Below are 14,942 nucleotides of genomic sequence, written 5' to 3'. Positions count from 1 at the left end.
AGGCTGCGACCTCCCTTGGGGGAGCAGGTCAAAGAGCTCCCCACTGAGTTCATGTCAGAAACAGTCCCTGTTCTCCTTACTAGGGAATGCACTTGGAGACTGAACTACCATGGGATACATCTGAGCAGGGGTTCTAGGTTAAATCCATGCATGGTCCTTGGCTGGAGAAACAGTATCATATAAGCCCCTGTGCTCAGATATGTTTGATCCTTGTGGCGCTCTCATCCACTCCAGATCTTACTAACTCCCCTTCTTTCATATGATTCCCTGCACTCTGTCCAAGGATTGGTTATGAGTCTCAGCATCTGCTTTGATACACTGCTAAGTAGAGTCTTTCAGATGCCCTCTGCAGTAGGCTCCTGTCCTGTTGCTTGTTTTCTCCTACTTCTAATGTCCATCCCATTTGTCTTTCTAAGTGAGGTTTGATCATCTTACTCAGGGTCCTCCTTCTTGTTTATCTTCTTTAGGTGTACAGATTTTAATATGTTTATCCTATCTATTAGGTCTAGTATCCACTTATAAGTGAGTATACACCATGTGTGTCTTTCTGCTTCTGGTATACCTCACTCAGGATGACCTTTTCTAGTTCCCACCATTTGCCTGCAAATTTCATAATTTCCTTGTTTTTAATTGATGGGTAATATTCCATTGTGTAAATGTGCCACAGTTTCTATATCCATTCCTCCATTGAGGGACATCTGGGTTGTTTCCAGGTTCTGACTATTACAAATAAAGGGGCTAAAACATGGTTGAACAAATGCTCTTGTTGTGTACTTGAGCATCTTTTCAATATATGCCTAGGAGTGATATAGCTGGATCTTGAGGTAGCGCTATTCCTAATTGTCTGAGAAAGTGCCAGATTGATTTCCAAAGTGGTTGTACAAGTTTACATTCCCACCAGCAATGGAGGAGGGTTCCCCTTTCTCCACAACCTCTCCAGCATGTGTTGTCACTTGAGTTTTTTATTTTAGACATTCTGATGGGTGTCAGGTGAAATCTCAGTGTTGTTTTGATTTGCATTTCCTGGATGACTAAGCATGTTAAACATTTCTTTAAGTGTTTCTCTGCCATTTGATATTTCTCTATTGAGAATTCTTTGTTTAGCCCTGTACCCCATTTTTAATTGGATTACTTTATTTGTTGCTGTTTAACTTCCTGAGTTCTTTATATATTCTGGATATTAGCCCTCTGTCAAATATAGGGTTGGTGAGGATCTTTCCCAATCTATAGGCTGTCATCTTGTTCTGATGACAGTTTCCTTTGCTTTACATAAGCTTTTCAGTTTCATGAGGTCGTATTTATTGATTGTTGATCTTAGAGCCTGTGCTGTTGGTATTCTGTTCAGGAAGTTCTCTCCTCTGCCAATGAGTACAAGGTTCTTCCCCACTTTTTCTTCTAATAAGTTTAGTGTGTCTGGTTTTATGTTGAGTTCTTTGATCTCATCAAAATACCAACACATTTCTTTACCCACCTTGAAAGAACAATTCTCAATTTCATATGGAAAAACAAAAAACCCAGAATTGCTAAAACAATCCTGTACAACAGATCATCTGGAGGTATTCCATCCCTGAGCTCAAGGTGTACTACCAAACATTAGTAATAAAAACTGCATGGTACTGGAATAGAAACAGAATTATGGACAAATGCAATTGAATAGAAGACCTAGAAATATACCCTCACACCTAGAGATATTTGATTTTTGACAAAGATGCCAAAACCATACAATGGAAAAACAAAACAACATCTTCAACAAATGGTGCTGGTACAACTGGATGTCTACATGTAGAAAAATGCAAATAGATCTATATTTATCACCCTGCACAAAACTAAAGTCCAAGTGGATCAAAGACCTCAACATCTGTCTTCTACACAGGGACAGAGACACACATACCTATACACACATGCACATACATTGTACACATACACACAGTCACATGAGTAATTATTTAAAACACTATTTGAAACTAACAATATCAAAAGTTTAGCTTTCTCATATATACCTGTATTTTACTAAAACACATACCATATTTGTCGTAAATTGACCCATTCCTTAATAAATTGGGTTTTCTGCTAAAAGCTGGATCTCTGCTAGTTTCTGGAGATTTGATAATTAAAACAAAACAAAAAACAATAGTCTTTACCTCACTGAGCTTTTTTAAAGGTTTTCACAGAAGTAACATAATGAAGCTGCACAGAAAGAGACAACCACACCCAAGCTTCAGCAAAGACCAAAATTGGAGGAAGCCGATTTCCTTGAGGATAGAAGTTTCAAACTAAGTTTTAAAGTTTATCTTCAGAGAAGATAAACTGTCAGAGAGATAAGTAGAGAAAAAGAAAGCATCTGTCATAAGAATACCTGCACTCTGCTCAAAGTTTATGAAAGAAGGGGGAGATAGAAAGACCTGGCAGGGACAAAAGCTCCACAAGGAGACAAACAGAGCCATAAAAATGAGCCATTGGAACTCTGCAGAGACTGATATCCCAACCAAGAACAATGAATAGAGAGAACCTAAAACCCAGGCTCAGAGATAGCCCATAGTCTCAGTCTCTAAGTGTATTCCCTAATAAGGGGAGCAGGGGCTTTCTCTGGCATGAACTCAGTGCAGACTCTCTGATCACCTCTCCCTGGGTGTGCAGCCTTGCCAGGCCACAGAGGAAGACAATGCTGCCAATCCTAAGGAGACCTGATAGGACAGAGTCAAATAGAAGGGGAGGAGGAATTCTCCTATCAGTGGACTAGGGGAGGAGCATAGGGGAAGGTGTGGGAGGGTGAGGGAGGGTGGCATTGGGAGGAAATGAGGGAGGGTGCTACAGCTGGGATACAGAGTGAATAAACTGTAATAAATGATAATAACAAAAACCTTATATATATAAAAAAAACTTCTGGAAGAGAGAATGTTTTCAAAACCCCTGGGGTGAGAAAGTAGGGTAGGTTGGGGGATATTTTAATACTCTTAGAACTCAACACTGAGAGCAATTTTCTACGGTGATACTTGATAAGCATGCAGAGGTCAGATTGTGGAGGATTCTTCAGTAACTTGGACTTATTCTCCATATAATTTGTCGTGCTTGATTGGCTTTTGTTGCTTTATATATTCTGTATAAAGGGAGGGAAAAATGAAATGGAATTCAAACTGATTAAAAAGCTTCCATCCACATTACAGAGGAAGGACATGAGCTATGTATGATGGAAGCAGGAAGAGAGTAAACTGGGGCAAAGCCAGGAATGGATCCTAGGGATAACAGTGCATGTTTGACAGAACAAGGGGAAGATTAGCAGATGAGCCACTATGGGAGAAAACCCGATTTGATGGTGAAGTTTCTATGAAATCTTTGGCAGAAATCCAGCAAAATTTCTGTCTCCAGCATAAAAAGAAATGGATGCCTTTAACAGCCTGACAGGTACCGTCCACATTAGAGAAGAGGGAAGCAGAAAGGTAGCCTATGGTCATGTCTGATACATGTCTAGGTGCACAGATCCAGGAGGAAACTGCCTGTAGACTTTTGAGTTCTGGGGAGTCACAGGACTTAGTGATATTTAACCCTAATCTTCATGAGTCTTTGATAGGCTGTATAAGTTCACTAAACATATTAGTTCCATACTCAGAGACTGTTTCTCTTCTTCCCCACAGTCCCTGTCACAGAGGACTGGTATGAACAGCTGCACCCACTCATCCTTACCCTGAAGGAGTGCATGGGAGAAGTGGTGAGCCGGGCAAAGCAATCCCTGACATTTGTGCTGCTTCAGGAACTCGCCTACAGCCTGCCGCAGTGTCTTATGCTGACTCTGAGGAGAGACATTGTCTTCAGTCAGGCGGTGGGTGCCTGATGCTGTTCCTGTGGAACAGTGTTGAGCTGTTCGTGTCCCACCCTTAATAAGAGTAAAGCTCTTTTCAGGCTTTTATTTTTAAAGATCCTTTTTGAAATTCTGGTACCTAGGTTTTGTTTATATGAATAAATTAGGTATTTCTTTCTTAAAAGACACACAGCTCAATATGAAATGTGTATTTTGCTTGAGCAGTGGATGGAGTCTGTGAGGAAGAGATGCTGTCCCTTGTCTCATTCCCTGGGACAGCCTATGGGGGAAAAGGAAGGGACTGTTGCCCTGCACTTCAACAACTCAGCAAATGGGATGTTTGTATACAAACCTTTATTTATTCAGCTTTCTCATAAGGCTCAAGACAGGGTTTCACATTCATCTATTCATTCACTTATAAGTTTGCAAGGCTGCAAGACTAGTTCATAACAATGGCAGAATTATTCTCATTGCCTATATCCAACCCTAATCACTACTCCAAGACCAACTCTACTGCCAGGGCAGGGCTCCCTGCTTTCCTTTTCCTTCCATCTTTCCTCCCCACAAGTCAGTTTCAGAGGTCAAGTACATGGAGGGAAGGAGACAGCAATACCTCACTGTGAAGCAGTCTGTGAAGAGGGAATATTTTAATCAATTTACCCCATTGCCTGATCCAGTGACAGATGTAGCTAACCAGGTATTGCACTCCCCCTTAAGCCTGTTTGCTCATGATGGCCTGTTAGTGACTCTAGTCACATGTGCAAAAACACAATAATAGCATAATTTGAAAATCTTAGGAGAGTTTAATGGTGACATGGTTACAGATGGTAGACATACAATTCAAAGGTTTCCCATCTTGATTCTATAATCCCTTTATCTAGCTCTAGCTTTCTTTCAATCCTGTCTTCCAAAGCCCTTAGAGAATACCATCCTAGATCAAAGTCCATCAATTTATTTTATAAATATGTACAAATTCTAACAGCTTTGTTATATTCACTTGAGAAATTTTAATTAAGTTCCTGGTGTTTCAAAAGTCTGAAAATGCTTAAAAACTGAAGTAAAAAGATCACTGACTCTAGTGCATTTCTTGAATGATTTGTTTTCTTAGCTTGCTGGATTGGTTTGTGGTTTTATCATCAAATTGCATACAAGTTTGCATGACCCTGACTTCCTGCAGCAGCTTCACACAGTGGGCTTGATAGTACAGTATGAAGGACTGCTAAGTACCTACAGTAAGTACTGCATGAGCTCAGATTGAGATCTTATTGCTATTTGTAGTGATAATACCTCAGTTTTTTCAGATCCAAATAAACAGTGAACCTTCTCTGTGCCAAGTATTACAGAAACAAGGCAGCTTCTAAATTTCGTACCCATTTCCATTGGCATTTCCTTTGGATTCACATTATGTTTTGAAAATAGAATTGTGGAATATTTCTGAGTGGACTCTTGAGTGGCGACATGGATTTTTTTTAAATATAGAGACCCAATGACAACATTGGTTGCATTGGTTGCATTTTAAACACACAGTAGCCTTATGTCTACTATTGTGCTGTTCAATATGTGAGCCCCATAAGTTTATGGAGAGCTCTACATGCATCTACATGTGTCCCAGACATTAACATCAGATTTCAAAGACTAACAAAGATAGCATTTTGTATTAGATATTAAGAAGTTTATATTGCTTTACATCTGAATCTGTAATATGTATACGTTGGGATTCTATACAATATATTATTAAAATCAGTGTTGCTTTGTTTCATCTTATTCTTTTAAAGACATGAATACCAGAAAATGTGCAGTTATATATGTAACTCACATTCTATTAATATTGGATTAGGCTAATCTAGAATATATTATGTCTCCAGGCTATATTTTTCAGTGTGGAAGATGAGATTAGCATTAGATAATTGATCAATTGATGAAATAATCATTGCAGCTTTCTCTATTCTTAAAAACAAAAACGAAAAAAGAAAAAGAAAAATCAAATAACAGTCCTGTCAATAAAAATATGTCTAAATGATACTTTGCTTCAAAACAGGCTTGGAAATCTCTTTCTAGCCTTCCAACAAAGATGAGCATTCTGCTTCCCTCACAGGGAATATTGGCTTCTGGAATCCATTGAAACCATTCTTATTTTACTGAAGAAGAACCTCTCAGCTGATCAGGGAAAGTGCTGAATGGACTCACTGAGAAACTCATTCACTAAACTCCCAGAAAAAGAATTCCAGCAGGGAGGCAGCACAGTGAGCTGCATTTTATTTTAATAGTCTTTTAGTAACAAAGTAACTTTCTCCCCGTGTAGGTGATGAAATTGGAATGCTGGAGGACATGGCTGTCGGTATTTCAGATTTGAGGAAAGTTGCATTTAAAATCACTGAAGCCACGTCCAATGATGTCCTGCCCATTCTCACAGGAAGGCGGTGAGTGATGCCTTGTCACCCACAGTGTTTTCTGGGCAAGTTTCCTTGGCTAGCTCGAGGTCTGTTTGGGGATTTTTTTCCTTTTGTCTTCTTCTTTCTTGGGGTGAGAAATAAATGCAGATTGCATGATACGAGAAGGTCTTGGAAATCTCATTGCAGTCTCATGAGTGTTTGTAAAATGGTCATGAGGTTGAACATGATAATGCTTGTGAAAGATAAGAAATCTTAGCACCAGCGACCTACTTCTCTTCATTAGTGTCTAGTCCAAAGCTCCGGGTGTTTTTACTTTTGCGGGAATTGCTCAGCTAATAGCTTCATAATTCTTCAGATGACTTGAAATTAAATTCAGTTAAAAGCAGCAACATGTTAGGAAGGATATATTCTTGAGTCGGGTGCATACTTCACCATTTTTCTTAATTATTTTTGACAATTCACTTTCAGAATTGTGAGATTTCCGAGAAGGGTTTTAAATAAAAAGCTTCCAAGGTCAGAATATGACAAGCAAAGTAATAGAAATAATAATTTTAAAAATGATGGTGTGTTAATAAGACTTCTAATAGAAGAATTATACTATATAAAAAGTTGTTTCAATCAGAAGTCATCCAGATTTTAATTGAGCTGATGTTAGCACATGTAAGTACTATGTGAAGTTACTTGGATTTTTAAACAGTGTTAGGTCACAATATATATGTGTGTTAGAGAAAGATGGAGAAGAGACAAAGTGAAAATACAATAATTATTTAGAGTTATGTATTAAAGATGCATACAAAACAGCCAGTTTCTCACGTGTAGTTGAAGGATAACTCTGGCACATAACAAAAGAAAATATAGCCCCGTGAAATAAATATCTCATCTGGATGGATATCAATGAATCCTTTGCTATTCATTGAATGAAAATTTTCACAAACACACCTGGAAATAGAACAGCTGTGTACATTATTCTGAAGTTTATTATCAAAGTGACAAGCTGATACTTCCTTCAAAATTCATGGAGAAGTTTACCAGGCCATTTGAGCTTAAAGAAAAGGGTATTCTTGCTGAAGACTTTCTTCAAGCTGCATTTTATATTCAGAACTTGTTGAAGAAGTGCATCATTCCGGAAAAAAAAAAGCCTCTGGATAAATCCCCTCTGCTATAATGAGAGCCATCTCAAATAGATCTTTTGTCTGGAAAGAAGCTTAGTTGGTAGAGCACTTGAATACTAGGCTCAGCAACCTTGGTTTGCTCCTCAGCCTAGCAGAAAACTGGGCCTAGGTTCCACCCTCAGCACTGTGTGCATGTGTGTCTGTGTGCCCGAGCATGTGTGTTTGTGTGTGTGTCTTTGTGTATGTGTCTGTGTTTCCGTATGTCACTTTTCTTCAGCTGTGATAAAATATTCCTACACAGAATAGGTAACATGTTGGGAAAGATAAGGCTTATCTTGCTTTACAATTCCAGAGAATAGGCATTCCATTATGGCAGGGAAGGCGCTGTAGTTATTTAATCTGCACAGGAGGCACAGAGAGAACCAAAATTGGGACCCATGATAACCTAGCTCCAGGAACCCATTTCCTCCAGCAAGGCTCCTAAGGGTTCTATAACCTCCCAAACAGCACTACCAACTGGGAACCAGGTTCAAAAACACATGAGCCTATGGAGTCACTTCTCAATGAAATTAACACACACATGCTTACGTGTGTGTGTGCAGGCACACACACACACACACACCTTTAAAGGAAATCACTAAGAACTTGAAAATACAAGCCACAAATTGAGAGAAAACAAATACAAATCATATATTTTTGAAGTCCTTATTCTCAAAATAAATTAAGGCATTTCAAATCTCAATAATGAGTGAGGTAAATCAGAAGCAGAAAGACACACATGGTATATACTCACTTATAAGTGTATTAGCCGTGTAATATAGGATAAACACACTAAAATTGATAGTCCTAAAGAAACTAAACAAAAAAAGGGACCTGAGGGAAGATGCTTACTCCTCATTCAGAAAGGCAAATAGTATAGACATGAGAAGTGGGAAAGACTGGGAACAGGACAGGAACCTACCACAGAGGGCCTCTGAAAAAATCTATCCAGCAGGGATTGAAGCAGATGCTGAGACTCATAGCCAAATGTAGTTCATGACTTTACCCATCAGGGTATCAAAGCAGATAATGAGAATCATAGCCAAACTTTGGGCAGAGTGCAGGGAATCTTATGGAAAAAGAAGAGATAGAAAAACCTGGAAGGAGCAGGAGCTCTACAAGGAGACCAACAGAGCCAAAAAATCTGGGCCCAGTGGATCCTGCAGAGACTGATACTCCAACCAAGGACAGTGCGTGGAGAGGACCTAGACCTCTGCTCAGACGTAGCTCATAGGCTGCTCAGTTTCCAAATGGGTTTCCTAGTAAGGAGAACAGAGATTGTCTCTAACATGGACTCAGTGGCTGGCTCTTTGATCACCTCCCTCTGGGGGTTGCAGCCTTGCCAGTCCACAGAGGAAGAAGATGCAGCCAGTTAGGATGAGACCTGATAGGCTAGGGTCAGATAGAAGGGGAGGAGACCCTCCGCTATTGGTAGACTATGGGAGGGGCATAGAGGGAATAGACGGAAGGAGGGTAGAACTAGGAGGAGATGAGGGAGGATGCTACAACCAGGATACAAAGTGAATAAATTATAATAATTAATTAATTAATAAGGTTTAAATTTAAAAATTGACAAAAATTAAATGGAGATAAATGATAAAAGAGGTATATGAAACCATACTCAGTATTTCTAGTTAGTAGAAGCAGTAAACTAACAATTTATAATATTTTACTCATAATAGAATCATCAACCTTACAAATTCAGGTAATAACTAATTTGCTAAAGATGAAGATACTCTGGGAATTTCCTACATTGATGGCACAGAAACAAATAGAGCACCCTAACTGGTTATCCAACACTAAGTGGTGAGCCCTGAAATTGTATACATACAAGCAACATTAAAAGGACTGAACCAGTTGTGTTTGTATATTTTTTACACGTGCGTGCGCACACACACATATATAAATCAAGACAAAGTGGCCATTAATTTTAGAAGAAGTAACGATATGAGAGCTTAGAGGGAGGAAAGGAAAAAGGAAGGAGGAAATGATGTAATCATATTTTAACTAAACTTAAAGGAAATAGTTAACCAATTTCTTTAAAAATCTAATACAAACTTACACTATGATTCTTAAGTATATACCCAAGAGAAAATGAAGCATTTGCCAACTCCAGAAGCTTTTACCTAAATATTGACCATGAGACTGTTCACAGTAAAAACTGTGCATAATCTGTCCACTCATGAATGCATAGGAAAAAGTGCCATGGTATACGGATACTCTGAAACATGGCTTAGTGGTGCACACTACCAACGCATGTAGCAACATGGGTGACTTGTCAAAGACTGACTCATTTATGTCTCAATATTCCTGTAACACTTGAAATAAATATCAGTCTATTGGAAATGTGCCAAGAACAAATAGAGGAAATTACAATGGCCATCTTTGGAGGGTGCTGCCAATATCCCTGACTGCAGGCTCAAGGAAAATAAAACAAAACAAAACAAAACCCAACAAATATGAGTCTATGATCAATAGTGTTTAGCAAAATGTTTTATAGGAAAATTTGGAAGGACTGTCAAAAGGAGATTCATTATTTGTCCTGTTCTTTGTCCAATGTATGGATTAGGACCCCACGTACTCCATCTGCTTCTGAAAATATATGAATTTCTCTAGTTCTTAGGATCAACCAATTATTTGTCTACACTCATCTTTCCTGCATCAAGTTCAAAGAGCTGTTTCAACTGAGTTCATTTTACGAATCCTAAATTTCCAACATTGTATAGTTAGAATCATTTTAAGAAAATTTTCCAATGAAAATGTTTCTTTACATAAAATTTTCAAAAGAATCTCAAACACCAAATATGAAATTTAACGCAAATAGTTTAATTACATATTCAGTAATTAAATTATTTTATTTCTACTTGGCCATCAAGAACAGGGGAGGTTCATCCATCTGACTCGGCCCAGAGTAATATTTTGAGCTAGTCCTGATCCTTATGACAATGTACCTCAAGAGAAGTCTCCCAAGGGAGGACTGGCATATCTGGACTCATCATCTGAGCTAAAGTGGTCTCTTGAGAAGGGAAGGCGTGGCTGTGGGCAACTCTATGGTGCAGAGCCTCTGAATGTGACTGTCACATCTCTGTACTCCGGGGGCAGGGACACTCTATAAACATGAAGTATACCAACTCATGGACAATGGCCTCTGTCCTCAAGTTAACCCACCTCCCAAAACATCACCACTCTCTGGTGACCAACCGAAACACCATAGTTTTATGGGGCAGTTCACACTTTAATTGTAACAATTTTATTTACTGATGTGTTTGTTAAGCCTCATTATATTTAAAAAACTATCATCACCAGTGCTTGTAATGCCTTTAGCGCCTGCAATCCCTTCAGTGCCTGCAAGGCGCCCCTCCCTCACACTGGAGGCCCCTACATTCTCTAGCACCCCATCCCTCAGGGCACACTTCCACGTACACGCACACATTCACACTTGCTCACATTTCTCCTTCTGCACTCGCGGACTTTCCTCCCACAGGTTCAACTGAAACACCAGTGCACATGCTGAAACCACTGGACCTCTCTCATCTTCCTGAAGAATTCTCCAGACACCAGAGAAAGATGGTACCAGTCTGATCTGCAGAATCCAGGAACAAACAGCGAAGCTTACGGATAAGCAAATAGCCAGGGGTCAGCAAAAGAACACATCCAACAAAAATCAGGACATCATGGCTTCATCAGCAACCCCTCAAATTAATAGATACTCCAATTCCTCAGAAACACAGGGAAATGACTTTAAAGCTATGCTTATCCAGTTATTAGAGGCACATAAAGAGTAAAAAAAAAAACAAAAAACAAAAAACAAATCTCTCAGAGAAATAACCAAATACAGACAGTTAAGTAGGAAATGAACAAATCTCTCAAAGAATTGGCCACCCAAGTGGAGGCAAAGAAAGAGGAAATGAACAAAGCTCTCAAAGAAACACAGGCAAATTTAGCCAAACAAATGGAGGCACAAATAGAGGCACAATTCGTGGCATATAGAGAGGAAACGAACAACAACAAAAAAGAAAACAACATAGAGAGACAGGAATCCACATTCAAACAGATGAAGAAAATGGACCAAGGCATGAAAACAGAATTAGAATCAATAAAGAAAACACAAATTGAGAAAACCCTGGAGCTGGAGAACTTAGAGAAAAGAGCAGGAACCACAAAGGTAAGCATCACCAATAGAATACAAGAGATGAAAGAAATAATCTCTAGTGCTAAAGATACACTTGCAGAATTTGATACTTCTCTCAAAGAAAAAGTAAAATCAGAAAAGTCCAATCACAAAACATCCAAGAAATCAAGAACACCATGAAAAGGCAAAATATAAGAATAATGGAAATTGATGAAAAGGAAGATTCCAGGCCCTAAGGTCCACAAAATATTTTCAAGAAAATAATTTCAAGAAAATTTTCCCAACCTAAAGAAAGAGATGCCCATAAACACACAAGAGGCCTACAGAACACCAATTAGACTAGACCAGAAAAGAAACTCCTCATGCCACATCATAGTCAAAACACTAAATCTACAGAACAAAGAAGAGATATTAAAAGCAGCAAGGGAAAAAGGCCAAGTAACATATAAAGGTAGGTCTATCAGAATCACACCGGACTTCTCATCAGAAACTATGAAAGCCAGAAGAGCCTGGTCAGATGTCATGCAGACTTTAAGGGAGCACAGATGCCAACCCAGACTACTATACCCAGCAAAGCTTTCAATCAACATAGATGGAGAAAACAAAATATTCCATGGTAAAACTAAATTTAAGCAATTTCTACACAGTAAACCAGCCCTACAGAAGATACTAGAAGGAAAACTCCAATCCAATGAAAACAACTATTTCCAGGAAAACATAGGATACAGATAGTGTCCCTACAAAAAGTAAAAGACAACAAGCAATGAATCACAGTATGACCACCAATTCCACAATGAAAGGAACTAATGTTCATTGGTCAGTATTATCTATTAATATCAATGGACTCAACTATCTAATAAAAAGACACAGACTAACAGAATGGTTGTGGAAACAGGATCCAACATTCTGCTGCATCCAAGAAACACACCTATGCAACAAAGATGAATACTTCCTCAGAGTAAAGGACTGGAAAATGTTTTTTCAAGCAAATGGACCCAGAAAATAAGCTGGAATAGCTATGCTAATATCTAATAAAATAGACTTTCAACCAAAATTAATCAAAAAAGATGAGGAGGGACACTACATTCTCATCAAAGGAAAAAACCACCAGGAGGACATCACAATTCTGAACATCTACGCCCCAAGTACAAGAGCATTATTAAACATTATGAAACATTATTAAGCATTATGAAACATTATTAAAGCTTAAATCACACATCGATCCCGAGACCTTAATAGTGGGAGATTTCAACACCGCTCTCTCACCAAGGGACAGATCATCTAGACAGAAAACAAAGGCACTTACAGAGGCCCTAATTCAAATAGACTTAATAGATGTCTACAGAACTTTTCACCCAAACTCAAAAGGCTATACCTTCTTTTCAGCACCTCATGGAACCTTCTCCAAAATAGACCATATAGTTGGTCACAAAGCAAGTCTCAACAGATACAAGAAGATTTAAATAATCTTTTGTATTATATCTGACCACCATGGACTAAAGCTGGACCTCAACAACAACAGAAATAAGAAAAAGCCTACACACACATGGAAACTGAACAACTTGCTATTCAATGACAGCTGGGTTAAGGAAGACATAAAGAAAGAAATTAAAGACTTTGTAGAATTCAATGAAAATGAAGGAACAACATACCCAAATTCATGGGACACATTGAAAGCAGTGCTCAGAGAAAAATTCATAGCACTAAGTGCCTTCAAGAAGAAATATGTAACATCTCATACAAGCAACTTAATGGCCCAACTGAAAGCCCTAGGGAAAAAAAAGAAGCAGATGCACCCAAGAGGAGCAGACGGCTGGAAATAATCAAACTCAGGGCTGAAATCAATCAATTAGAAACAAATAAAACTATTCAAAGAATCAATGAAACCAAGAGCTGGTTCTTTGAGAAAATCAACAAGATATATAAACCTTTAGCCAAACTAACTAAAAGGCAGAGAGAATCTATCCAAATCAGCAAAATCAGAAATGAAAAGAAGACATAGCTACAGACACTGAGGAAATCCAAACAATCATTAGGTCATACTACAAAAGCCTATATGACACAATATTTGAAAATCTAAATGAAATGGACAATTTTCTTGATAGATTACATCTACCAAAATTAAGTCAAGATCATGTAGAAAGATTGAATAGCCCTATAACCCCCAACAGTCTCCCTTTCAAAAAAAAGCCCTGGGCCAGATGGTTTCAGCGCAGAATTCTACCAGACCTTTGAAGAAGTGATAACTCCAAATACCTTCAAACTATTCCACAAAAAAGAAACAGAAGGAACATTACCAAAGCCTTTCTATGAAGGCACAGTCACCTTGATACCAAAACAAGAAAAGAGAACTTCAGACCTATCTCTCATGAACATTGATGCAAAAACACTCAATAAAATACTTGCAAATTGGATCCAAGAACACATCAAACATATCATCCACCATGACCAAGTAGGCTTCATCCCAGGCATGCAGGGGTGGTTCAATATATGGAAATCCATCAATGTAATCCACAATATATACAAACTGAAGGAGAAAAACCACATGATCATCTCCTTAGATGTCAAAAAAGCATTTGACAAAATCCAACACCCATTCATGTTTAAAGTCTTGGAGAGATTAGGAATACAAGGCACATACTTAAATATAGTAAAGGCAATATACAGCAAACCTATATCAACATCAAACTCAATGGAGGGAAACTTAAATCAATCGCACTGAAATCAGAGAAAAGGCAAGGATGCCCACTCTCTCTGTATCTCATTAACATAGTAGTTGAAGTCCTAGCTAGAGCAATAATACAACTAAAGGAGATCAAGGGGATACAAATCGGAAAGGAAGAGGTCAATGTTTCACTATTCGCAGATGATATGATAGTATACCAGAGTGACCCCCAAAATTCAACCAGAGAACTCCTTCTTCAGCTGATAAACACCTTCAGCAAAGTGGCTGGATACAAAATTAATTAAAAAAATCAGAAGGCCACCTGTATACGCAAGACAAAAGGGCTGAAAAAGAAATTAGGGAAACAACATCCTTCACAAAAGCCATTAATAACATAAGTGACTCTAACCAAGCAGGTGAAAGGCTTCTTTGAAAACAACTTCAAGTCTCTGAAGAAAGAAATCGAAGAAGATATCAGAAGATGGAAAGATCTCCCATGCTCATGGATCAGTAGGATTAACATAGTGAAAATGGCCATTTGGCCATAAGCAATATACAGATTCAGTGCAATTCCCATCGAAATACCAACACAACTTTTAAAGACCTTGAGAGAAAAATTATAAACTTCATTGGAAAAACTAAAAACCAGAATTTCCAAAACAATCCTGTACAACAACAGATCATCTGGAGGTATCTCCATCCCTGATCTAAAGTTGTATGACAGAGCAATAGTAATAATATTGCTCTGTAATAATAATAATAATAATAATAATAATAATAATAATAATAATAATAATAATAATAA

General features: G+C 38.3%; 1 protein-coding gene across 1 annotated transcript in view; it reads left to right on the top strand.

The window, feature by feature from the left end:
• Inpp4b (inositol polyphosphate-4-phosphatase type II B) overlaps nucleotides 1–14,942 on the top strand; it is a 672,431-nt gene that overhangs the window by 609,923 nt on the left and 47,566 nt on the right. The window contains exons 16-18 of the mRNA XM_055609049.1: nucleotides 3,633–3,817; nucleotides 4,905–5,028; nucleotides 6,099–6,216. Coding sequence (XP_055465024.1) covers nucleotides 3,633–3,817; nucleotides 4,905–5,028; nucleotides 6,099–6,216 — 427 coding nt within the window. The remainder of the gene's footprint in view (nucleotides 1–3,632; nucleotides 3,818–4,904; nucleotides 5,029–6,098; nucleotides 6,217–14,942) is intronic.

The sequence above is a fragment of the Psammomys obesus genome, unplaced genomic scaffold (assembly GCF_907164565.1).
Source record: "Psammomys obesus unplaced genomic scaffold, mPsaObe1.curated_primary_1811, whole genome shotgun sequence".
In the NCBI taxonomy this organism is placed as follows: Eukaryota; Metazoa; Chordata; class Mammalia; order Rodentia; family Muridae; genus Psammomys; species Psammomys obesus.
This window is presented reverse-complemented; position numbering and strand designations above follow the sequence as displayed.